This window comes from Delphinapterus leucas, chromosome 11 (genome assembly GCF_059928025.1).
Source record: "Delphinapterus leucas isolate spDelLeu-1000000601 "Yukka" chromosome 11, BTC_Dleu_Yukka2, whole genome shotgun sequence".
Lineage (NCBI taxonomy): Eukaryota > Metazoa > Chordata > Mammalia > Artiodactyla > Monodontidae > Delphinapterus > Delphinapterus leucas.
The window spans coordinates 95,478,581-95,504,190 of NC_143139.1; the positions used below are offsets into that span (position 1 = coordinate 95,478,581).

Sequence of the window (25,610 nt, forward strand, 5' to 3'; positions counted from 1 at the left end):
GTCAAGGAGCGGCAGTCGCGGCCCGCGATCTTTGGGCGGGGGCGGCGCTTGGCAGTTCCTGCGAGGCTTCTCTGGGGCACTGTGAGGTTCTGCGCCTCTGCCGGTCGTCTGCGGACCCTCGAGGTGAGGTGCACGCTGACTCCTGTCCGCCCGCTCACCCACCCGCCCGGCCTGGTAGGTGGGGGCGGGGGCGCCGGGCGGGCAGGCTCCCGTTGGGGCGTGGGGCGGGGGAGGGACCGAGGGCCCAGAACTGGCTGCACAGGGTGGGGGTTGGGATTCGCGGACCCGGACGCCTCTTCTCATTAGAAAGACTTTCTCTTCCCGGAGCTCTAAAGGCTAGGGGCAGCGACCCTGGTCTCCGAGCCCGGGTTGCCGGCTCAGGATCCACCACCAAGCCACCTCTGCAGAATGGCCTCGGAGTCGTACGCCCAGCCGGGAAGAGCTCGGGACTCATGGGGCAGGGAGCGGGATTGAGAGGCGGAGAAGTGGGAGTAACAGTAGAGACAGCAGGATCTGCCCCACGCAGTCCGCTTTTTCGGCTTTCTTTTCCCACTTCTTCCTGCTTCAGTCATTACCGGCTGTCTGATTTCCCCTGACCCCAAGTTCTGCCTTAACCAGTGTTTGGTTCCCTTGAGTCTGGAGCGTGACGGTGGAAGGTAAGGGTTCTGGGTGAGCTTGAACTGTTTCTTCCCATTCTCTAGGCTTCAGTTGTCTCATCAGCGTGGGGTGGGGGCGGTTCTCTGGTTGATCTGTGTGGGGTCTCACTGTCAATAACTGAGCATCTCTGGGACACACCTAGGTGTCCTAATACAACAGTGGCCAGCTCTGAGATAGCCAGTGCTCATTAAGACTCTTGGTTTAGCCTGAGAACCCATGAGTGACTTTGGGCAGTCTCCTCCTTTTTCTGTGCTTTGGTCTCCACGTTGGTAAAATTGGGCAGCTATCATCTGAGTAGAGGCTGCCTCTGACTACTGTATTTAAGATTGCACTTTGCTGACTCCCTCTTATCTTTCTGTGCTTGTTTTACAACTTCATTGGTTTCTCTTAACCCTACTAGGGATGAAAGTACCAGTGTGCAGGGAATTTTGTTTGTCACTGCCGTATTCCCGGCTCTAGAACAGTGCTTGGAACGTGACAGGTACTCAGTAGGTAATTGGGGAATGTGGCCTAGATAGGAACAGGTGTTGCTTGTGGTGCCTGTGGTTCCTAAGAGAATAACAGCCGTCTTATCCCAAGACTGTCTTGCCTCCCTTCCCAGCCTGCACCCCTTCTTCCTTTCTGATGACAGAAGTCAGGAAAGGTGGGAAGCCCCAGAAGTTTCACACCTCTGACTGCCTGGGCCTCCTGAGAGGCCAGGATGGGGAATTGAGAGGCAATGATATTGACCAGGCCCTCCTTCCTCAGGCACAGTGCCTCACCCAGCCTTCTGTCTCTGCAACAGGGAGATGACTTCCTTATCCGCATTTTGCAGTGAGGAAGATGAAGCTCAGAGAGGCTGAGCAATTTGCCCGAGGTCCCGAAGTCAGGCAGAGCCAGAGCTCCAGTGCAGGGTTCCAGGCGTTGATCCCTGTTCTCTAAGTATCCCTGCCTTGCTGACTTTATCTTTCTTCCTCCCTCCTATCATCCCATGTCTTTATTTTGTGTCTGTTGGTCACTGGCCCTGGGCTAGGAACTGGGGCTCCAGGGCTTCCCAAAGCTGGGTTCTTGGTATTTGGAGGCTGTGTCATTATCAGGGGAAGTTGCTGTTCAACTGACTTTCTGTTTCATATAACACCAAGCTCTGGGTCTCACCTTCTGTCTCTGGGTTACTCCCCTAGCTCCAGAGTCTTGGATATGGACCTTCTTCAGTTCCTGGCCTTCCTCTCTGTCCTGCTACTGTCTGGGACAGGAGTCACAGACACCCTGAGGACCTCCCTGGACCCGAGCCTGGAGATCTGTATCCTTTGGGATTGGAGGTGTTTTTGAGGGGTCTATAAATGAAGTTTCTCTATACCCACAACCCCTTGGGAGATTCCAGGGATGGAGCAGAACCCCCTAATAGGAACAGGGGAGAAAAAGTAAGGTGCTCTAACCAGACCTTGATCAAGCCAGTTCTGTTCTGAACCTCAGTTTCCCCATATGTTAAATTGAGAAGGCAAGGCATATATCTCAGAGCCATGAGGACTCTTGAGGATTGTACATGTGCCTCATTCTTTTTGGGTGAGACCCTGGCTGGAGACCAAGCCCTGGTATACTGGGCTGCCTACCCAAGGGCTGGGTCTTGAAAGAATAGAAACTCATAGAGAAGGGTGGGGGGCACCCCAGGCAGAGTATACAGTGTGAGCAGAGGGGTAGAGGTTCTGGGAGCAGTAAGTGGCTGTGGGAGACTGGGGAAAGACCACGGGGAGGGGAGGGCAGGAGCCAGGTCCTGAGGGTTGTATTCAGGTTGTCGGGTGTGGAATCCTCTGTGAAGTGGATGAATGATATGTTGCAGGATTCATATGCTTCTCAGAGAGTGTATTCGTTCCCTGGGGAGTCCCAGGCATGCACATCTATGCGCCTGGCAGAGACTTGCTGGCCAGGGTGGGCCCTCTCGATCGGGACCACTGGATTATCCAGGCAGGAGAACTGGTGCCAGTTCCTTAACTTAATGCTGCTCAGACAAGAAGATGTTTGAGGTGAAGCGGCGGGAGCAGCTGTTGGCGCTGAAAAACCTAGCACAGCTGAATGATGTCCACCAGCAGTACAAGATCCTTGATGTCATGCTCAAGGGGCTCTTTAAGGTGCATGCAGGCAGGGGGCAGCTCATGGCAGGCCTGGTCTTTGATCTGTGCACTGATGGATGCGTAGGAGTTCCCCAAGGGGATGGTGTTCAATGAGGGGGAAGCGCATGCACAGAAGATTTTTTTTATATATATAATTAATTTATTTTATTATTTATTTATTTATTTTGGAGTGTGTTGGGTCTTCGTTGCTATGCGCGGTCTTTCTCTAGTTGCAGCGAGCAGGGGCTGTTCTTCATTGCAGTGCACAGGCTTCTCATTGCGGTGGCTTCTCTTGTTGCAGAGCACGGGCTCTAGAGCACAGTCTTCAGTAGTTGTGGCACGCGGGCTCAGTAGTTGTGGCTCGTGGGCTCTAGAGCGCAGGCTTAGTAGTTGTGGCGCACGGGCTTAGTTGCTCCGCGGCATGTGGGATCTTCCCGGACCAGGGCTCGAACCCGTGTCCACTGCGTTGGCAGGCAGGTTCTTAACCACTGCGCCACCAGGGAAGCCCCTCACAGAAGATTTGAAGTAGGGTTGAAGTAAATGGGGCTGGGGCCGGTCTGGGAAGACCTTTTCAAAGCCACTCAGCCCAGGTGGGGTTCCCTCAGGTGCTGGAGGACTCCCGGACAGTGCTCATTGCTGCAGATGTGCTCCCAGATGGGCCCTTCCCCCAGGACGAGAAACTGAAGGATGGTATGGTCTTCCCAATCTCTCCCTCTCCTCTTCCCTGCTCCATCCTTGATCTTCTCTAGCTGCTCCTTCCCTCTTGTTCTTGTCACTCTTTTCTCTCTCTGGAAGTACCCTCTTGTGGCACCTTCCAAGGAGTCTCTTTGGGTAGTTGGGCACTTAGTATATGATTCTCCGAGTGTTTCTCGGCTCGTTTCAGAGCCAGTTTCTGTGTCCCTGACACATATATTGTGTCGTGTGGTTAGGTGTTTGAGACGGGGGAACTAGGGAGGAGCCTTTGCCCACTTCCCCTCCAGAAATCCTTGCCTTCACCACCCTGACCCTCCTGGTAGAGATGGCAAGGGTTGTTCCCATTTATAGGAGAAAGAACTGAGGCCTGTTGAAGTGACTGGCCCATGGGAGCAGTTACCTTCACTCTTTACTACTGTTCTAAAAGCTTCAACCCCCTTAAATCCTTTTTGAGACAAGGTGAGACCAACATAGGTAAATAAAAGAATATTTTGAATCCCTTCATCTCCTTTTCCAAGAATTTCTCTTCAGTGGTAATTTCTCCCCATTAACTGGTTACATTCTAACAGTAGAGTTTGTTAGGTCGCACTGTCTGAGACAGGACGGAAGGAGCTTTTACGTATTGAATGTTGGGCACATTACAAATGTCTCTAATCTCCACGATAACTGAGGAAGGCACTATTCCCTCCAGTTTCCACATGAAAGAGGACAGGCGGTTTGCCTGGCTCTTACCTGTAAACCAAGCGAACTCCTGAGTTCTTTGCGGTTCAAGATTGTTCTGAAGCCCAGGGGTCCCTGCCCCACTTGTCTCAGACCCAACCTGGCATATCTTTGTAGGAGTCTGCTTATCTCTGTGTGGCCTGGCTAGTGCTGGTGAGTGCTGCCTGGGCCTTATCTATAGGGGTCACTCAAACAGGGGCTGCCACCAGGGCTGGGTGTATAGTTACTATTCTTCATGCTAGCCTGGGTTCGGGGACCTGCCACCGTAATGGACACTAAACTCAGTCTAAACTGATTTGTTGACTAGAGGAAGGATATTGGTGGGAAAACTGACCAAATTCAAATTAGGTCTGTGGGTTGATTAATAGTATTGTATCAATGTTAATTTCCTGGTTTAGGTAGTTGTGCAATGGTTATATAAGATGATAACGTTAGAGGAAGCCCAGTGAAGGAATTTTGTGGCGTATTATGTAAGTCTAAAATTATTTCAAAATAAGAACTTAAGCATTTAAAATAAAATTGGGCATACGCTAAAAAGAAAACAAACCCTGATGTGTTCCCTGGCCATCCTAACAGAACTGACCCCTCACAGACACTGTAGTTGTGTTAACAAAAGGGCCCAGCTCTGGACATTAGGATACCAAGTTGGGGAAGTTAGGCCCAGCGAAGCCTCATGGGATGCATATGCCTCCATGTGCAAAATGACACGCACCTCTCTGGTCCCCATGGCAAACGAGTTTTCTGAGCTGTGAGATACAGGGGAAAGAGCATGTCCTTTGGAGTCAGCCCTGGGTTTGCAGCCCAGGTTTGCTACTCACGAGCCGTCAGCTTCAGTTTCCCATGTGAGAAATGGGAATAGCAGACACATCTCCCTCTAAAGGTGGTTTTGATGATTCAGTGACCTGGTAGACATAAAGCCCTTAGCATGCACTGTACATGTGGTCAGCAGCCTGTGGGCCTCAGGCACTGTTCCCCTTCTCTGATTAGTGGGCTTGCCTCTGTTCTCTGGAGGGTGCGTAGGGCTGGCCAGGAGGGCTGTAGAAGGGCATCTCCCCTGGCCACTCATCAGGGTCCTCTCACCAGCTTTCTCCCAAGTGGTGGAGAACACGGCCTTCTTCGGTGATGTGGTGCTGCGCTTTCCAAGGATCGTGCACCACTGCTTTGACCACAACTCCAACTGGAACCTCCTCATCCGCTGGGGCATCAGCTTCTGCAACCAGTCGGGCGTCTTTGACCAGGGCCCCCACTCGCCCATCCTCCGCCTGGTAAGGACTGGGGTGGAGGAGGTCCGGGAGCCCTCTGTCTGGTGGTATGCTGTGAGCCACGCATCTGCCTTTAGTGAGGCCTGAATGTCAGCCTTTGGTTGCGTTTTCTGTGATAAGCCTTGGGCCACCTTGAGGTGCCCTTTCATGGGGTTCTATGCTGACCTGGGTCCCTAGGGGTCACCACCTGGCCCACATTTGTTCAGGCCTCGAAGGGGGTGGCCCTTGGGTGAGCAGGAGGCAGGAGAAGGCAGAGGATGACTAGCTTTTCCTCATCCGCAGATGGCCCAGGAGCTGGGAATCAGCGAGAAAGACTCTGACTTCCAGAACCCATTTAAAGTAGACCACACAGAGGTGAGCTGCTGGGACCTGTGGCCATGTCTGCTTGGCCTCTGCTGAGCCCTGGGAGGCCAGGGCCTGCAGGGGCTGGGGCACCTAGAGTGGAGTGTGAGGGCTTTGGACTTGGAGCCAGAAGTGCCTGGGTCTGGGCCTGAGTATCACTCGCTCACTGGTACCTTCGGGCAAGCTGCTGGCCCTGTCTTAGCCTCAGCTCCCTGTCTGTCCATGCGGTGTGGACCTCAGCTGTGAGGGCCAGTCAGAGGCTATGAACACATCCATCCCAGTGTACGGTAGGCCCTGTGCCCATCAGGCGAATGTCAGGGAAGCCATGGGAGGTCAGGCCATGCTTCTCTGCCCTTGAGCCTCTGAGCACCCAGCCAGGCTTCTGTCCCACATTCCTGCACATGTTCTCCTCCTAGGGGCTGAGGTGGGCTCTGAGAGCTGGAGGCTGCAGGGGAAGCACGACAGATACGGACACACAGTAGAGGGGAGGAAGAGATCAGAGGTGGCAGGGCAGGGCCTGAGCGGCAGGGAGGAAGGGCCAGAGCACTGTACTCCTCAAATCACAAGCTCTCCTCAGGTGTAGGGAGGGACCTCTTGAAGGTTTAGGATTTTGCTGCTGTTTCATGGATGCTGACAGGTTAGAGACATCAGAGTTTACTGCAGCAAAAGCAGTTGCTGTTGGCCTGGTCATGTGGCTTTCCCGTATTCCCCAAGTCCCAGGAGGGTGACACAGAGGGGCCCAGGCAAATGCCACCCATGCAGTGGGTTTGCATCAAGTCTAGAAGCACCAAGCTTGGGAAATTCACCACCTTTATAATGAACAGAAGCAAACCAAGTCTTTGCAGGCAGACATCACCTCATCCTTCATGGTTGCTTTCTGCAAACACAACCTGAGAAATGGCCCAGGTACAGAGTGGTCTGGTGTACCAGCGAGAATGTGCAGGGCGATGGAGATCACCTCCCCACGGTCCATCCATCAGCCCTACGTGTCTTGGCTTAACTCACATTTCTACATGAATGTCCTATTCCATGATTAATCTGATCAGCAGAGACTAGGACCACGTTTGTTCAGCTTGTCTCAGACTCCTGTCAGTAGGACTCTAAGCAGCAGGATGAGGCCACGCGCAGTGTTGATCTCAACCATATGCTCCAGGGTCCTGGACTTAGCCAGCTCTGATAAGTCCTGGGGGGGGCGGGGGCAGTAGGTCTTACATTCGAAAATCAGCATGCCGTCTAAGACCAATCCATCATCTGTTACCACCCATACAAGGGTTTAGACTGAGCTGCTGATCTTTGATGCCATTGCCAGTGATTATAGGGGCCAAGAGATAGACCCAAAGCAACGCTCATCCCCAGTGGAGAGGCATTCTGTGGCCCACTGTCTCCTACATGTTACCACTTGATTTGGGTCACCATTGCATTGTTTGGCTGAGCTCTGGAGGCAGTGTTGCTGCTGAGTTGCAGCCTCAGTTGCCCTACATGGCATAACCAGGGTCACTCAGGGATCAGGAGAAGCAGATGGATTTGTATGTCAGATTGAAACAAGGTTGTTCTGGTCTGTGTGTCTACACAGGGTTACTTTGGGAGCTGCCTTTGATGGTATCAGGCACAGCAGAATAGTTCAGGACTGACTGCGTCTGTGTGAATTTTCCCATCACGTGGTTGAGAATGACACACTGGACAGCTGGTCTGACTCTCAACTGCAGCTGCCGCTTGGCTTGGGTGGACCCTAGGATTGTTTTGCCAGGCGGCAGTGCTGGATCTAAAGGAAAAAGAGGATTAATTGTTCCACACACCTCCTGGGATCTAAGGCACTCCCTCCCCAGATTATTGGTACAAAATCAACATGTCACATCCCAGGACCTATAATTTCACTTTTCTCCAATTATTCCCTACTTTCACCTAGACTTTTTGTTCAGAAGGGTCATATGTGAGTGGGACAAGGGCATTTTTGCAAGATTTCTACAGACGCGTATCTCCCATCTTGGCCCACGTGGGCCACTGCAGGGAGACTTGGCAAGGAGCGTACTCAACCAAGTGGTCATTATTCTTTTTTATTTTTGGCCGTGCCATGCAGCATTCAGGATCTTAGTTCTCCAACCAGGGATCGAACCCGTGCCCCCTGCAGTGGAAGCGTGGAGTCTTAACCACTGGACCGCCAGGGAAAGTCCCTCAAGTGGTCATTATTCTAACGATCTTGGGCCATACTGTTCCAACCAGGGACTCTAGGTAGCTGAACCAGAAATACGGAGTCCTCTGCTTTGTGTCAGTCCATGGTGGTGAGTGTATTGCCACACTTAGTACAATGATGCATGTAGGTGGCAGTGCCAGTCAACTGGGCTGTGTAGGCTTGATCAGCCTTTTGATTCTGGTTGGTCTCATCAGAGAATTGGCTATGAGCATCTAAGCGAGTGGCCCAGACTGCCCCATTGTCAACCACAGATTGTTTCCACAGTTCATGGCCCCCAGGAAGGATGGCCATCTTTGATCTGCCAGTTTGTAGCCTGCTCATCTGGCAGACCAGATGGCTAGGACACTGACAACAGTCAGTAAGAATACAGCATGCCTGGTCATTAGGAATATTGTCTAGGCAAGAGTGACGGCTTTTAATTCAGATTGTTGTCTTACTAGTCTTTATGGCAGTTGGTCTTCCAGTGTCATCCCTGGGGCTAGATGGCTGCTGCTGCCCGTGGTCACCTGTGCCGAGGGTTCCCAAAGCCGCCCCAAGGTTGATGATTCGCTAGGAGGACTCACAGGACTCAGTGTGTACTTGTACTCGAGGCTATGATTTATTACAGTGAAAGGATCCACAGTAGAATCAGCAAAGGGAAAATGCTTCTTGGGTGAAGTCTAAGGGAAACCAGATACAAGCTTCCACGAGTCTCTCCCAGTGAAGTCACACAGGACACAATTTATTCCCCCAGCAACAGGTTATAAAAATACGTGTGAAAAGTTGTCTATCAGGAGAGCCTGTTAAAGACTCAGTGCCCAGAGTCTGGGAACTGGTCATGTAGGCACCCTCTGCCTAGCACATACCAAATTCCAGACTCCAGAAGGAAAGTGGGTGTTTAGCATAAACCACATTTTTGCACAGTTTAGGTGCAGTGAGCCACTCTTATCAGTTAGGGTGATGGGAATCCCTCCCAGAAACCAAGTTCCCAGACACCAGCCAAGGACCAACCTTGGAAGCAAGCCTTCTAAAAGATAGCAGTGAGGCCAGCTATGTTAACTCTTCTGCACAGCACCATTAGCTCTTCATTTAGGTGAACAATCAGAGGACAGGCCTGACTATTCAGAGGAACCTCTGACTCGAGGGCCCTGTTGAACTAGTGGCTTTGCTTCAGGTGACGGAGTGGGGAATATGGTTTTCCACACTAGCGTGGCTGCCTCCCCTTCATGTAAAACCAAGATGACACATCCTTCAACGTTGCTTGCTGCACTCACAACCCTGATAAATGGCCTGGGTAAGAACAGTCAGGACTGGGTTCTTGGTTACGCGGCAAGAACATGCAGGGATGCTCAAGGCCATGGCAGATTGCCTTTCCCAATGAGGGGGCTCCCGTGGAGATGCTTTTTTTGCTGTGTCACTGGCTCTTCTTGCCCTGCAGATCGTGAATGCCTCTCACACACGAGGAGGGTGAGAGCATGGGGCACTGAGAGAATGGGCTCCAGGGTAGATGTAATTTAGCTTCATCATAATGTGCTCTGCTTGGGCATACCTCAGAAGCAACATACTTTCCTTTTATTGGCTGGGGACGGTCCCAAGATTTTACTCAACTTTTTGGTATCCCGTGTGGACCTGTCCAGCAGCAACAGTCCAGGTTTGCTCCGCTCACCTTGGGCATTCTCTCCATACCAGTGGGTGTTCCGGGAGTCCCCTCCTACTACATACCCATCACTAGAGCCAACTTGTATCAGGCTTCGTGCTGGCCACTGTCCCAGTCCAGAGGGAGCTGGCCCTCTCCCTGCTCTGAAGATGCTCACCGTCTGTTGGGGAAGGTAGCAGAGAAACACAGTCCCAATCTAGCATGATCTCTGTACCAGTGCAAGAGGGGAGGACCCATGCGAGGGAGCCTATGGAAGTAGGGGATGGAGACTCTGGGATAAGTAAGAAGTGCGGGGTTGACCAGCTCAGGGAAGACCTTCCCAGGCAGAGGGACCAGCTTGCACAAAGGCTCAGAGGCATAGCACATGCATTTGTTCAACGTTTAGTGAGTATCTACTGAATCCCAGCCACTAGAGAAGCGTTCTAGCTCTGCCCTCCTGGGAATGGCATTCTAGTTGTAGGAGATAGACAGTCAATAAAAAATATATGATAGGTGGTGATAAGGGCTACGGAGAAAAACAGAGGAACGTGGTTAAGGAATTCCAGGGGTAACGTGGGAATACAGTTGCTATTTCACATGACTTGGACACAGAAGGTTCTTACTGCAAAGACGTGAAACAGCAAGGGAGCCAGCTCTGTCTCTGGGGAAGAACATTCCAGGCTGAAGGAGCAGCAAGTGCAAAGGCCCTGAATTGGAAGCATATTTGGAAGGGTGGGGAGTGTGAGAGGGGGTGAGGTCAGAGTTGTAGGCCAGAGCACAGGACCCTTGCATGTCTTCTCAAGGGCTTTGGCTCCAAGACACATAGGAGCAGGGTGAGGGTCTCCGACTTATCCTTTTAAAGGATCAGCCTGGCTGCTGTGTGGAGAATAGTGAGGGGGACCGGGGAGGAGACGGATACTGGTAAGGAGGATGCTGTGCTTGTCTATTTGGGAATTAATGGTGGCTTGAACCAGGGTGACAACAATGGTGCTGGCGAGGAATGGTCAGATTTTGGTTGTTTTGAAGGCAGAGCCAATAAAATTCACTAAGGAAGCAGATCTGGAGTGAAAGAGCTGCATTAAGGATGACTCGATGATTTTTTACCTGAGTGTGTGGAAGAATGGGACTGCCATTTCTAAAATGGGCAGACTGGTGGGACAAGGTCGAGGGCTGGATCGGGGATCAAGGCCTCGTTTCTGGACCTGATGGGCATCTGAATGAAGATGTCAAGGAGGCGACTGGGTATATGACTGGGTTTCAGGGGAGAGCTTAAAGCTAGAGCTGCAAATGTGAGAGTAGCAGGGGGGCAGGGCAGGTATAGCAGTGGTCTGAGGCCTGAGGCCTGAGATGTGCCTGCACTTAGAGACGGGAGAATGAGGAGGAACTCGCAGAGCACCCCAAGACGGATCAGTCAGTGCTAGTGTAGCAAACCCAAGAGGGAATGATTTCCCAGAGGCCGTGTGAGGAAAGTGACAAGAAGGAGGAAGTGATCTTCCTGTCAGATGCTGCTGGAGGGTCAAGGAAGATGAGGCTGAGAATCAGCCACTGGATTTAGCAGCATGGAGACATGCCATCAGAGATCTCAGTAAAAGCTGTTTTGGTTGAGTGGTGGGGACAAAAGACTGAGTTTGGAGAAAATGAGAGGAAAGGAAGCGGACGCATCCCATCAAGTACGGGTGACACTTTTGAAGAGTTTTTCTTTTTTTTTTTATGTTTCAGGTGTACAGCATAGTGACTCAGGTTTTTTTTTTTTAATTAATTTATTTTTATTTTTGGTTGTGTTGGGTCTTTGTTGCTGCATGCAGGCTTTCTCTAGTTGTGGCGAGCAGGGGCTACGCTTGGTTGCGGTGCGCAGGCTTCTCACGGTGGTGGCTTCTCTTGTTGCGGAGCACGGGCTCTAGGCATGCGGGCTTCAGTAGTTGTGGCTCGCGGGCTCTAGAGCACAGGCTCAGTAGTTGGGGCTCACGGGCTTAGTTGTTCCACGGCATGTGGGATCTTCCCGGACCAGAGCTCGAATCTGCGTCCCCTGCATTGGCAGGTGGATTCTTAACCACTGCGCCACCAGGGAAGCCTGTGATTCCGTATTTTTACAGACTATACTCCATTAAAAGTTATTACAAGATGATGGCTATAATTCCCGATGTTGTACAGTATATCCTTGTCGCTTATGATAAAGGTTTTGTTTTCAAGGGGAGCAGATCAACGGGAGACTAGCTGGAGGAGGGTGTGGGTTCCAGGGGAAAGTTTAGTGTGATGGGAGAGACTACAGCACGTTTGCATGTTGATGGGACCCCCCAACCTATTAGGGAGGAAGAACCGATGGTGCAGGGGTAGGAGAGTTGCTGGAGCCTCATCCCTGAGGAAGGAAGCCGGGAGAGGAGAGCTGGTGCCCGGGGGGAGGCGTGGCCTAGCCTGGAAGAGCAGTGTGGGCACAGCAGCAAGTGGGTTGGTGGGCATGGTGGTGGGAGCTTGAGGAAGTTGTCTTCTGAGTGTTTCCATTCTCTTTGGAACAGGAAGCAAGGTCATGGGCTGCGAGTGAGGAGGGGAGGAGTGATGGAGGTTCTAGGAGAAGGTGTGTCTAGGAGAGCAGGAGAGTGAGTAGACCAGGGGAACATTCTGGATTGTCAGGCAGCACGAAGGGTCCACTCGAGGTTAGCATCAGAATTTAAAGTAGGCATTAGCCAGATCTAGCGGGGAGGAGATCCAAGAAAGGGATAGGCATTGTTTCTCTTCTGACCCACCTAGCTGGGGCTGGTGGGGCCAGGATCTCTTGACTTGTCCTTCCCCAAGCCAGAGCCAAGAGTGTGGAGTCCTCTGTGGCTTGAGGGGTCTCCCAGCTCCTCCTTCCTCCCAAGAGGATCAGAATTAACTTGTAGGGATAGGAGGCAGAGTGTGATAAGGAAAGCACTGGTCAGGGAAGTGGGAGGCCTGGGGGCTAGCCCCAGTTGGGACTAGCTGTGTGACTTGAGCAGATCACTTACCCTCTCTGGGCTGCACTTCTCTGACTTCACCCCATCTTCCAGACTTGTGGTTCAGTCTAACATGGTAGGTGGATTACTCCACAAGGTGGAGCTCCTAATTTGTTTTTAACATCTACCTTGATCAGACATTTATCAGATTTATCGTATGAACAAATAAAATGGGTGTATCTCACAACAAGGTTACCTGAGTTTTGGGTACTATCGTATCTCATATTCTAACGTGATTCATTCATTCATTTAAAAAATACATGCTAAGTGCCATCTATAAGCCTGGCAGGCCCTGCACTGGGGGCTTGTGGCTCAGTGAGCAGTATCCGACACAATCCGCCTGTCCTCATGGAGAGTGTGGTCCAGTGGGGGCAACAGGCACGAAGCAGGTGGTCACAGAGGCAGGTGGTGGCAGGGGAGAAGCACTGAGAAGGAAACAGAGGAGGCAGCCCCAGCCGGGAGCCAGGGCAGGTCCCCAAGGACAGTGACAGCTGAGCTGGAGCTAATGTGGCAGAGGGGGTGGGGGCTGGGAAGAGCCACAGCATGTGCAGAGGCCTGGAAGTGGGAGTGAAGGAGCCCAGGGACCAGAAGTGAGGGAGGAGGAGAGGGGGGCAGGGTGGACCTGCAGATGCAGCTGTGTGGAACCTTGTCCTGAGAGTAATGGAGAGTCGTGGAAGGGTTTAAGCAGGAGTCAGACTTACATTTTGAAAGTAGCTAACTGCAGTGAGGAGAATGGCTTAAGAGGAGCCAAAGAGGGTGTGGAGAGACCCTGGGAGATGCCCAGATTTATCAGGAGGGCGGTGGGGGAGGTGATGGGGGTAGCAGTAGGATAGGCGAGACAGAGAGAAGTAGATGGGTTTGAGACTTAGGGGGTAAAATAGGCCAGGCCTTGGCAAGGGACTGTGAGGGGTAGGGGTGGGGGTGGGGGCAATGCTTGGTCTCTGCCCTGCTTGCCTCGACTGGGTTGTGGGGCACTGCTGTTCATGAGGACAGGGACTCTGGAAGGGGACTGGGTTTTGGGGAGATGGAGCCATGCTGGGCTTGGGGCATGTTTGCACATTAGTGGAGGTGTCAGACAGGCATTTAGATAGGGAGATGCACATTTGAGTGGTAACTGACCATAGAGGTGGAACGGAAGCCCTGTGGTCAGATGAGCCGGTCTGGAGAGTGGGGGAAGAAGAGCAGAGGGCCTGGGGATGACCCCGGCTGAAGTCCTCATCCTCCTCCTGCCCAGCTCGCCCTGTGTTCCCATCTCCTCACTGGGTACCACCGTGCGTGCATCCACTGTGGAAGCCACGAGTCTGGGCACCACTGTTGTCGTCTTTCCACCTCTTTCAGGCTCTGCCGGTTTGACCTCTGGCCCACCTGCTTCCCGTACACTCCCTTGCCTAGACGTTGCAAGTGGCAGGACCCCTGTTGTCTTACTCTTGCCGGCTGCCATCTCCTCCTCGGGGTTCTGGGGGTCTGTGGTGGTCTTCGGCACTCAGCCCCTTCACCCTGAGTGGAGTCTTTCTGTTGTTTCTCAGATGCGCCATGTAGGTTCAGCACCTGTCCCTCTGCCTGGAATGTCCTCTTCCCTCGTCCTGTTTGCTTGGCAACCTCCTGCTTATCTTCCAAGACCCGCTCAGCAGTTTCCCCAAGCCCATTTAACTATCTCCATGTCTGTGGGCTGCCCGAGGGCAGGGCCTGTGTCTGAGTGACCTTCCTGTCCCCGCAGCAGCCTAGCTCAGAGGGAACTCTTTGCCGCCAGCAGACTTAATCAGACCACTCTGCTCTTCCCCTCAGTTCAGCACCAGCACTGACCCTTTCCAGAAGGCCCTGAGAGGAGAGGAGAAACGCCGGAAGAAAGAGGAGAAGCGGAAAGAGATCCGAAAAGGCCCTCGGATCTCAAGATCCCAGTCCGAGTTATAGCCCTGGAGCAGCCCAGGGCTCAAGGGGCCAGGAGGAAGCCAGTCGGGAGGAAGAGGAGAATGCAGCGGTATGACTGGTGGTGAGAGCTGGCCCTGTGAGAGGGGAGGCCGAGTTTGCTCAGCCCCCTGGAGCCGGCTCTGAGCCCCAGCTGAAGGGACTGGGCCGCAGAGGGCTGCATTTCTCCCCAGGGACCTTCCTGGAGGGGTGCCAAGGGAGCCTTCAGAGGGCGCTGCAGACCTAACCCTGTAGAGACGCTGGGGGGAGCAGGAGGGATCCTGGGCTGGACTTTTCCGCTGGGTTAGGACCGCTGGCCGGCTGGCTGCTGCCCTTCCTGGCGAGGCAGCAGAGCTAGGCTCTGAGCCATGTGTGAAGGTGTCATGCCTGCTGCTGGCCCCACTGTGTCACTGAGTTGCCTGGCACAGTTGTCCCCTGCAGAGACAATAAAAGCCAGCAAATGCTCTGGGCTAGCAGGTTGGTTTGGGCCCCAGGGAGCCTCTCCATGGGGCAGGTGAGAGGGGCCTGGGTCGGGGGATAGGGGGCCCTCAGATGTAGAGACCACCTTAGAGGATATTCCTCCTCCTCAGAGGAGCCTCAAGCCCTGGGGGGGCAGCAAAGCAGGGGCTTGGCTTTGACCTCCAGTTCCCTTCTCAGCACTGTCATGGACAAGGGATCAGTGTTGAGAAAGGACCAGAAGTATCCTGGGAGGGTGTTTAGCCCAAGACAGCCTTGGAGCAGCATGATCTCTGTCCTCAGATATCCAGGGAAGTCATTGAGCAGGCTCGGGGAAGAATCAACTTGTCCTCTCTGGCAGCGCAGGGAGACCATAGCCTGTGGGTGGGGTCTCTTGGGGGACAGGCTGCAGCTCTGCAGGAGGCTGTGCTTTGTAATGGTAGGGCTACTCCAAGCTGGATTGATCAGATAGCAAGCTCCCTGTGTCAGGAGGTGTGTAAGAAAAGACCAGGGCCATGGAGCAGGGAAGCTGCAGAGGGAGTTAGGCCCTGAGTGGGCTGCCGCCCTTGTCATATCCCTTCCAGGCAGAGAAGGGAGGGGCTCTGGGGGGAATTCTAGCTCTGTCTCTTTGACTTTGCCAAGCCAGGGGAGAGACACACAACTATCCCCAACCCTCTACCACTAACAGTGCCCAAGGGAGACCCAGGGTCTTAGCCCATCAGACTTGCAGAGTGACCCTGGCCCACCCCTTCCCTGTACTGTGGCTTCATTGGTGTAATGAATTTGATAATGTCTGAACTGTCTGGCCAGCCCTAAACTGCCTCTCTGAGGTTGGGGCCTGGCTTCTCAGTGACAAGAGCCCTTCTCTGATGGTTCTTTGGTCATCCCGTAGATTTGCTGAGCACCCACTATATGCACAGCCAAAGAGAGGAGCCCAGTCTTAACTTGTGTTCACCTCTGTCCCATTTAGCATCTTTATCCTCCTGGGTTCTTCCTTCTATACCTTCTATACCTTCACTTCTCACCATCTTGGTTGATCCCTTCCTCTCCACCCTCCAGTGGGCCCAAGTTTTCCCATCTGACACCTTCAAAGGTACAAACAGAACCACTCTGCTCTCTTCCCTGGGCAGCTCCAGCTGGGAGCTATGGGAACAGCTGCAGAGTGGGAGGCACTGTGCCCATTTACCTGACCTCCTGGTACTCAGGTAGCCCTCTGCAGAGGGTTACTGAGGCTCTGGGACGGGAAGGCATTGGACCAAAGTGAAAGTGAGTCATATGGTATGCCAGCAGACAGTCACCTCCCACTGTGGGGAGCCCTGTGAGAGCCACTGAATGGTGGAGTTGCAGGTGGCACTGTTCAGCTCAGTGCCTGGTGCAGAGCAGGGCAGCAGGGTTTGGTTTTCTGTTTCAGGGTGAGACTAATATAATCTATACCAGCCCTCCTGCATGTAAACAATGAAAAGGACTTTCTTGTCTTTTTTCCCCCCAAATAAGGTACTTTATTTATTATGTTATATATGTTAATTATAAAAAGTAATTTAAGTAATACTGAAATACCAAGAAAAAGTAAAATTCACCCTAAATCCCACCATTCCCATAACCATCACTGACACTCAGCTCTTGGGCCTTCCATCCTTTTTGTCCTTCATGTGTAACTTTTCAGTTACAGTAGCTACCTTGTATGGGCAGTGTGTGTCAGGACTTATTCCAAGTGCTGGCTTGCATCAGCTCCTTCTGCCTCAGGGCCTTTGTGTGTGTTGTGTGTTCCCCTAGCTATGTCAGATGCAGTTCTCTCCTCATAATTTTAGGTTTTGTCTTAAATATCAGTGCCTGTTTTCTTCATCAGACTGGAAGCTCTCAGAGGGCAGGAACTGTCTCTCTGCCTGCCACAGAAATGTTCAATAAATATTGTCAAATGAGTGTACAGATGATCTCACTTAATCTTCACCACTACAAGGGAGCACTGTTCCCCCCGTTTTAGAGCTAAAAAAACTGAGGAAAAAAAAAAAGTTATTTAACCAGCCCAAAGTCACACGGTTTGTAAGTGAATCCACATGGCTGCCTCCACCCAGCCTTTGAACTCTTAAGTCTTGACCGCAAAGCAACTGCTACCTCTCACAGACTAGCAGGAAACATAGTGTTCCCTTTTAACAATATATCGCGGAAGTCTTTGTCAACAGGTATATTCATCAGGTCCTTATTGGGCTTCCCAGTTTTTCCCAGTTACAGCGGACTCTGATGAGCTCCTCTGAGGGCACACTTCGCTGAGCACTCATACGTTTATTCCTTAGTATAAATTCCTAGAAACCTGCACAGTTGTTTACATCGTGACCTACTGCAACACTGGAAGTGCGGTGGCTGAAGGAGTGGGAATCCGTGGGTGGGTTGCGCCTCAAAATCCCTGCGGAACTTTGTCAAGATGTGCTCGGAACCCACCTCAGGATGCCTGTGGTGGTTCCGGGCACTGGCGTTGTTTTAAAGGACTGCAGGAGATTCTCAGGTACCCGGGGTGAGGCAGCTGGAGTAAGCGCGTGGTCGCGGCAGGTGCAAGGGCGCAGAGTTTGTAAAATACGCTCCGTACTTGGGCAGTTTGCGAGCCTCGGTAGCCGCCCGTAAGGGGCTTGGGAGAAACGCGACGTGAACGATCTCCATACTCCTCCGGGCCCCAGTGCTGGGGTCCAGTTTTGATTCTACCCGCCACCCAAGCGGGCTGGGGGGACCGGGGCTAGGGTGGGGGAGAGACAGCTGGGACGATGACGTAATGTGCTCAAGGCTTACTCTGGGGGCGCCTAGCGGGCGGGGGCGGGGTGGACGGTGTTAACCCTTCATTCCCCAGCGGGTGGATGGAGTAGCTTGTGGAGCCGAACCAACAGAAAAGGGAGCGGTTCCTTTAAACTACGGGAAGGAGGTTGGGCTGAGGACCTGGAGGCTTTTCTTCGCATTCGCTAAGAGGCCGCCAGGGGAGGGGCCTCGATATGCAAATCTGAGCTGCTGATCGTTGACGCGCCATCACCCCACGCGCCGCTTCGCGCGCCGATTGGCCAGGACAAGCCTGGTCCCATTGACAACAAACAAGGGGGCGCGCGCGGCCTGGGGGCGGGGCCCCAGAGGGCGCGGGTTGGGGCGGGGCAATGCCGCCCCGCCCCGCCCGCGCGGCGCAAACATGGCGGCGGCTGGCACCGGCCGGTGAGGCGGTACCCGGCGGGGGCTGTTGGGTGTCATGGGCGGTGACGGCGGCACCGCCCCCGCGTCTCCCTGAGCGGGACGGCAGGGGTTCCTCTGCACCGAGCCGGGCGATGGACGGGAGCGGAGAGCTGGGCGGTCTGGAGACCATGGAGACGCTCACGGAGCTGGGCGACGAGCTGACCCTAGGGGACATCGACGGTGAGTGGTGGGTGGGTGGGTGGGAGTGCGGGGGCGCTCGGGGAGGAAGGGGTTACGGCGGCGCGCGCGGGTGCGCGTGCGCCCACCCCCCGGCAGCCCCGTCTCGCGCGGGAAGACCCTGCAGGCGCGGTCGACCCGGCTGTCCCCAACCCTTCCGGGCGCTGTGGGTTTGAGCCCCGCCCGGCCGTTCCGCTCGGGCAGGCCGCGGGATCTGCTTCGGGGCGCCTCGTGTCCGGAAGCGCAGCGAGGGTCGTGGGGTCGGGAACGCGGAGCCGGGGGCGTCGCGGGGGCCTGGCGGGAGCAGCCAGAGGAGAGCGCGCGGCCGCTGCCTCCTTCGCGCTCCTACACGCGCGGTGCGAGGTCACGCTTGCCCGCCCAGTGGCTCCGCGTCGCACCTGTCACTCCACTCCCGGCCGCGTGGGCGGCTTTGGGGTTCCCCGGGCCGGGACCCCAGGCTCTGCGCCCTCAACCCTGGTCTTCCCGGGGTTGAAACAGGGCCGAGTCTCCTGGCGCCTGGGAAAACTTTGGGCAGCGAGCGGCTGCAGAAGCAAGTTGCTGAGGAAGCGAGCGGTGGCGGCGGAGTGTGGACGCATCTCTCCGGGATAGAGACCCGGGCGCTCCTGCTGTCGCGCTGCAAAGGGAGTTGAGCAGCAGGAATTTTGAGCTGTGGCCCCTCGGGGACAGGCTGGGGAGCGGGTGGCCTTTGTTCCGGCGACCTTAACAGCGGAGAGGAAGAGCTGGTAGGAGCACAGGGATCATTTTGTGATCACGGAACCCAAAGTTTGGAGAGGGTCAGCGACTTGCCCAAGGTCACCCAGCTGGTTACGGAGCACAGTTCCTGGGCCAGTGTTGGTGTCGCTGCTCCATCAAGCTTTCACCTGCTCCTTGGGGGCGAGGAGTCCAGTGAATAGGTTAGTCATCATAATAATAACTCTGAATAGGTGGGCTCTTCTGATATTCTAGGCCCCAAACGCTTAAATTGTTTCACTTATTCCTTACTACAGTCCCTTAAGATAACTCTTTTTGCTCCCATTTTACAGGAGAGTGAGGCCAGAAGATGTTAACTTGTTTAAGGTCACTCATTTTAGATTGTCCAGAACCCATACTCTTAATCAGTAACTCAGGTGCATTGTGCTCTTGAGTTTACAAAGTGCTTTCATGTCCAAGATGTCACTACAGCCTTGCAGGCAGGTATGATGACTACAATCTCATTATACAGATGAGGAAACCGAGGCAGCAGAAGATTCTCTTCCAGGGGAAGAGATAGTGGCAACAGCTAATTGAAAAGAATCCGTTTCCCATTTTGCTTCTGTAACATTTCACCCCTTGGCCTGACTTTACTTTCTGATTTTGGTCATACAGGCAGTGTGGTAAGACCCTTAAATGACGCCCCAAGTCTAACTACAGACTTTTCCACTGAATGCTCAGAAATACAGAAATGTGTTGACAAATGGGGGAGGGAGGTTCTTGGAACTTAAGGGCAGCTAACATGTTTTGAGTACTTAATGTGCCAGGCACCGTGTTAAGCAGTCATTGCACATTAATGTCCTCAACCCTTAACAAGTTCCATCAGGTAGAGACTGCTTGTTATACTACATTCGTCCCCTCTTCATAGACCCTGAAACTGAGGCTCAAGGCAGTTCATTAACTTACCCAAGGTTACACAGCCAGTAAGGCGCATGTCCTAAACTGCCCACTGGCAACCTCACACAAAGAAATTCATGTGCATTTTGCATTCCCATTCCAAAACTGATTCTTATTTGTCTTAATTTATAATGTGTTAAAGTACCTGGTAGTTAAGTATTAACCTTATCCCTATAGATTTCTGAGTAATATGTATGTTGCGGAAACTACCGCAGTGGTTCCATGGCTTCACAGGGCTCCATATTAGATTTGGGGGAAAATGGCTCCCTGTCTTCACTGGTCAACAAGTATTCAAGTGAGAGCTGTAGGGAACATGAAAAGATAGGAAAGATAGAATTTTATGGCTTTCTGGAGCTTCAGATGAATAATAGTAAAACTGTAGTGCTGAGTATAGAAGAGCTCACAGTTATGCAGAGCAGTTAGTGAAAACAAGCGTGGAGAGAGCTTGGTAAAGGCTGGCTTACCAGGAAGACCACACCAAGGAGATGGCCCTGGACGTGGGTCTTAGAGGAAAGAAGGGTTGGGTGGGCTGAAGGCCAGTGGTCTGCAGGCACAAATATCCCTGAAAACTTACCCATCCATCTCCCTCCAGAACATCAGCCCCATGAGGGCCAGGGCCTTGCATTTTGTTTCTTTCACCTAGAATTAAATATTTGTGGGGTGCCTGAATGAATCCAGGGACCTTGAGCTAGGCAGGATTCTAAGTTATACTAGACTCAGCCCTTGGTGTTGGGTTAGGTCAGAGCTGGCCAGCCCAGATGCTTCTAGGAGCTGGTTGGGTGAGGAAGAAGAGATGCTGTGGGTAGTGGGGGAGAGAGGGTATGTGTCACCTCGAGAGCACATGCCAGCCTCTAGGAGGCAGCCGTGTGGATGTGAGGTGATGATCCTAAGAGGGTGATGGGATGGGGATAAGAAGTGGCCATTGGGCAAGGTGCTGGATGTGACAGGACATGGCCTCAGTGAAACTTGGCCCTGAAGGCAGAGCAGAGGTGGAATCCTAAGATCCCATTAAGGCTTTGATCCTGGGCATTGGGAGGGCTCAGAAGCTAGCAGGAAGAGCTGGTTTGGGGAGGTGATGAAAATTTGTCTTAAATGGACTGAAATTGAGGTGCTAGTAGGAAATGGGAGGCAGATAGGAGAAGGTTAAAACTGGGGATGGAGATTGAGGACTAGTCACCCACCCATATTGATGAGTTGAGTATAGAGGTGAGAGGAGAAGATGGAACCGGAGGTCAAATCAGGTGAGGGAAACATAATAACCTAAGGGGAAGTGAGCTTTTTGAGGAGCAGTTAGTGGATGATGGAGATAGTGCTGCAGAAGACAGCAAGGATGACAAGGCCATGAAAGGACTCATGGGATTTGGCAATTAGGAGATCCACCTTTGACACAGCAGTCAGATGAGGTGGTCCAAGGCCAGGTAAACCAGAACGAAGTCAGGAGTGAGCGGGTGGTGGACAAGTAGAGGCAGCTGTTCTCCGTGGAGAAGGTTGAAGCAACTTTTCGGTGAGCTAATTTACTTTCTGTCCTCATGGATTTGCCTATTCTGGACATTTCATATAAATGCAGCCATACAATATGTGGCTTTCTTCACTTAGCATAACGTTGAGGTTCATCCGTGTTGCAGCACGGTGTTCCCTTATATGGATGCACCATGTTTTGTTTATCCATCCGTCAGTTGTTGGACATTTAGGTTGTTTCCACTTTTTGGCTATTATAAATGAAGCTGCTGTGAGCATTCGGGTACAGGTTTTTCTGTGGACATATGTTTTCTTTTCTCTTGGGTAGATCCTCTGCGGTTTTTGTTGCTGTTTGTTTTTTCCTAGCGCTCATAGTAGCCCCATTTATTCACTTGCTTACTTTCCATGTTCCCGTAACTAATGCAGCCTTAAATCTTGTGACAGAAACTCAGTTTGGTGGTCAGTTTTTTTGTTTGTTTGTTTTTGTGTTTTTGCGGTATGCGGGCCTCTCACTGTTGTGGCCTCTCCTGCTGCGGAGCACAGGCTCTGGACGCGCAGGCTCAGCAGCCATGGCTCATGGGCCCAGCCGCTCCGCGGCATGTGGGATCTTCCCAGACCGGGGCATGAACCCGTGTCCCCTGCATCGGCAGGTGGACTCTCAACCAGTGCTCCACCAGGGAAGCCCGGTCAGTTCCTTTTATCGCCCTTGTTGATGTCTCTCCTGGGGCCTTCCCTCTTTTTGTCCCATTTGATGCTTGTCTAGGTCTGCTGTTTCGCACTTATCCTGGGTCTACCCTTAACCATCACCCGGGGTTGGGGGCGATGTTGAAGCCCTTGTTCCCTAGTTCTTGTTTTTTTGTTTTACTCCCTTGTTTTGATGGAGCACATCCTCCAGTAGCTTCCTAAGGAAGTGTACTTTAGAGGTAAATTTGTGGGGCTTTACCTCTCTAAAAGTATATTCTGACGTCGCCAATTTGATAGTTGGGGTGGGTTTAGAATTTTAGGTTGAAGGCATTGCCTCATTGTTTTCTAGTTTCCAGTAGTTGAGAAATCTGATACCATTTTGATTCTTGACTCTCTGTGTGTGACACGTTTTCTCTGAAAACTTGTGGGCTCTTGTCTTTGTCCTTGGTGCTCTGAACTCCACGATGATGTCCACTGATGGGCTGAGCTGTCAGTCACTGTCCCTGCTTGGTGGGCTCTGAAGGGCTCACAGAGTCAGATACCTACATTCATGCAGTCCTCTTGCTGGTAGCCCACCCTGTACCCTAGGCTTCAGAGTAACTTGCTGTTCCTGAGCCTTTGGGTGGCACCGTCTTGGGCCTCTGCTGGCTTCTCCCAGCAGTCAGGCACTGGAGAGGCGCTCTGTAAAAGTGTGTCTAACGAGGAAAGGAAGTCGCTTCAGGTTGAGGTGTTGGGTGGGCCCCTAGTCGAGGTGTCCACATCACTGGGAAGATCGGAGTGGCCAGCCTGTGTCGGGGAAGGTGTGGCCAGCACACCACTGGCAGGGAGGCGAGGAGACGGGTAGAAATTGGCTTCATGTCTCTCCAGTGAGTCATACTTCGGAAAAACTGCTCAGTGAGGTGAAGCAGAGATCTACTTTTTACCGCTTTTTGAAGATGTAAGCTTTCTCTTGACACTAGAATATATATCACTGTTGCTAGTGTTTGGCTTGAAAGAGCTGCTGCTGCTCTTAGCTTATTTATTTTCTGCCACTTTTTAGCGCCTGGTCTCATCCGGTTCCATTTCGTGGGATACATCTTCTAGGGTTGCTCAGACCACCGAACCAGTCTCCTGGGGTTTCTCCTTCTTCCTGGGTCTGTTTGGTTTCGCCCTTGACAAACGTGTTGCATTCACACCTGGGCCTTTGGTCCAATGTTCTTGAGCGCTGCCTGCCTCTCGTGTCAGTCTTTTCTGTCATTCTCATACTCAGCTCAGGTCTTGGCATTTTTTCTTGGCATTTTTAAAAAAGTGTATTTTTGCTCCTGTATCGAATAGATCTTTTCTTTCCTCAATTTCATAATTTAAAAAAGAAGTTCTTAAGCAACTTTATTCAAATAGTGCTCCCTGAATATCAAATTGTCTGTCCTGCTGGATTCTTGTCTGAACTTTATTAACGTGCACATGAAATGTTACAGCATTTTCACTTACAGGTTGCTGTATGTTGAAACAGTTGAGGTATAAATTGCCTGTGATCCAGTGTAATTCATCTGAGGGGGCAAATACCTATCCATGTCCCTGTGGAACATTTGCATCATTTGCAGTTTTTCATTAACATAAGTACTGTTGCCCTGAACACAGATGAGCAGATCACTTTGGAGTCAGTTCGTTGGTGCGTGTTTCTCGTCAAGGACTCTTCAAGTGAAGAGCTGGGTGACAGCTCTTACACACTGCCAGCTGTAGCCCTTTCATTTTTAAAAACTTTTCCAGTGTTATAAATTACTGTGGTGATTGGAACTTACCACTTGGAAAATATTTTCATTTTTTCAAAAAGGTGATACATTCATATGGCAAAATAAAAAGTATGAAAGGGTACTGTGAAAAGTCTTGCCCCCAGCCCTGTCACCATCTGCTTAGGGCCCACAACCCCAAGTTATTAATTTTTTAGTTTCTTTTACATCCTTCAAAACTTAATGCAAATAGAAGCAAATAGCAAGTATGGATTTTCATTTTTGCCCCCCTTTTTATTTTTCACAAATAACATGCTATAAGCTGTGTTCTTCTGCAGCTTACCCTTTTTTTTTTCACTTAACAGCGTATCTTAGAGGTCTTTCCAGTCTTTTTCACTGCTGCATGGTTTTCCATTGTACGGATGCACTGTAATTCATCCAGTCCCTCTTTGATGGACATTTGAGGGTGTTTCCAGTCTCACTATGAAAAACATGCTGTGGCGAATAGCTGTGTAAATTCCTCATTTCACACATGTGCAGGTGTTGGAGCAGGATAAATGACCGGAAGTGTGCGTCAGGGTGGGGTGGTGATATCTACACCATAGGTGCTGTAAGAGTCAAATGAGATAAAACATGTGAAAGGAAGGGGCAGGCACTAACATTCTCTTCTGGCTCATTTGGGGTTTTGACAGATCCTGTCAAACTGCTCTCCTCACTAGATGTACCCGTTTACTCCCCCACCAGTGTGGAGGAGAGGACCTGTCCTTCTCAGCTTCCGGCTAGAGTCTGGAACTCTAGTCCCTTATTCTGCCTGTCTCTTTGCCACATGTATGCCAGCTAAGGGCTGATGCTGCCCCAGCCCCCCAACAATGCACATGTATAGACCCCTCTGTCCTGGCCTCCTGGTTCCTCATATTTCTTTTCTATACTTGAGACCACTGGACAGTGAGTGGGCAGCCACCAACTTTCTGAGCAATCCCTTCCTGTGCCTCTGATGTTCCCTTTGCTTGCCCAGGACCCTAGTGGTTGCGACTGTTTTACTCCTCTGCTGCCTTTGGTTTCTTAGAGTGATCCTTTGTCTGGTTTGCTTGCTCTCTATACTTTTAAAATTGCTCCTGAAGGTACAGCAGCAGTTCCTTATTTTCAGCCCTCTGCCTTGGGGGACTTGAAAAATGACTTCTTGCTTTACATTGTTTCAGTGGGACTCTTTTCTGTCTGGGTTCCTTTTCTTGGTGTCTTGGTGGCAGCCCTTGCTGCCCCAGAATTTCAGTGCATCCTCCGTCCTCGCATAAAAATTCTTTGGGGCTCTCCATTCCTATAAATAGTGTTCTGGAAGTTGCTTCCTTTCATTCTGATTCTCTTCAGACCACCTTTCACCAACATCTGCAGACATTTTAGGAAATGCCCTTTTGTTATGAATAGCCTCACTTCTCACAATACTTTCCTTTGAACTTTTAAAAGTCAATCGTGGTAGTTTTTCTGAGCTAGTTGGGTGGGCTTTCCGTGATTATTTGTTGGGAAGGACTGAAATTGACTTGTGATTGCTGTTTTCCATTGTGTGATTCTTCTTACAGACATACAGTGTATTTGATAACAAATATGGGACCGTTTCATCTTGATCCTACAGGTGTACTATCATTTATCCTGAGGTGCATCAGTTCTCTAGGTGAAGGTGACTGTCTTATTCTTTATTAATTACTGACTGTCTCTGCAGTCACTGCTACTTTTCCATCCTTCATCAGGTTTTGAAATCACACTGTAGGCAGCACCCGCTACATGCCCAGCACCATGTCTGGTTAGACCTGCAGTTAAGACCCTTACAGAGGACCTGTTTTGT

The 25,610-nt window shown here is 51.7% G+C and overlaps 2 protein-coding genes across 7 annotated transcripts in view; both read left to right on the forward strand.

The window, feature by feature from the left end:
* Positions 1-67: 67 nt before the first annotated feature.
* On the forward strand, positions 68-16,821 carry CCDC134 (coiled-coil domain containing 134). Of its 4 annotated transcripts, none has more exons than XM_089921386.1 (7): positions 72-174; positions 1,818-1,936; positions 2,641-2,762; positions 3,350-3,434; positions 5,241-5,422; positions 5,702-5,773; positions 14,322-16,821. In XM_089921386.1, the coding sequence occupies exons 2-7, from the start codon at positions 1,834-1,836 to the stop codon at positions 14,445-14,447; spliced, it is 690 nt and encodes a 229-aa protein (XP_089777512.1). In that variant the 5' UTR covers positions 72-174; positions 1,818-1,833; the 3' UTR covers positions 14,448-16,821. The 4 variants fall into 4 exon arrangements, with proteins under 4 accessions (XP_089777514.1, XP_089777512.1, XP_022452199.2 ...); XM_022596491.2 differs by lacking the exon at positions 72-174 and adding an exon at positions 250-656; XM_089921388.1 differs by lacking the exon at positions 5,702-5,773 and having other exon boundaries at positions 68-174.
* Positions 16,822-18,013: 1,192 nt separating this feature from the next.
* Positions 18,014-25,610, forward strand: part of SREBF2 (sterol regulatory element binding transcription factor 2) — a 60,433-nt gene continuing 52,836 nt past the window's right edge. For 2 of the 3 annotated variants that reach the window (XM_089921383.1, XM_089921384.1), the window contains exon 1: positions 18,014-18,281. In XM_089921383.1, the coding sequence (XP_089777509.1) occupies positions 18,029-18,281 (253 nt within the window). In that variant the 5' untranslated portion in view covers positions 18,014-18,028. The remainder of the gene's footprint in view (positions 18,282-25,610) is intronic. The other variant, XM_022597009.3, reaches the window with a different exon arrangement.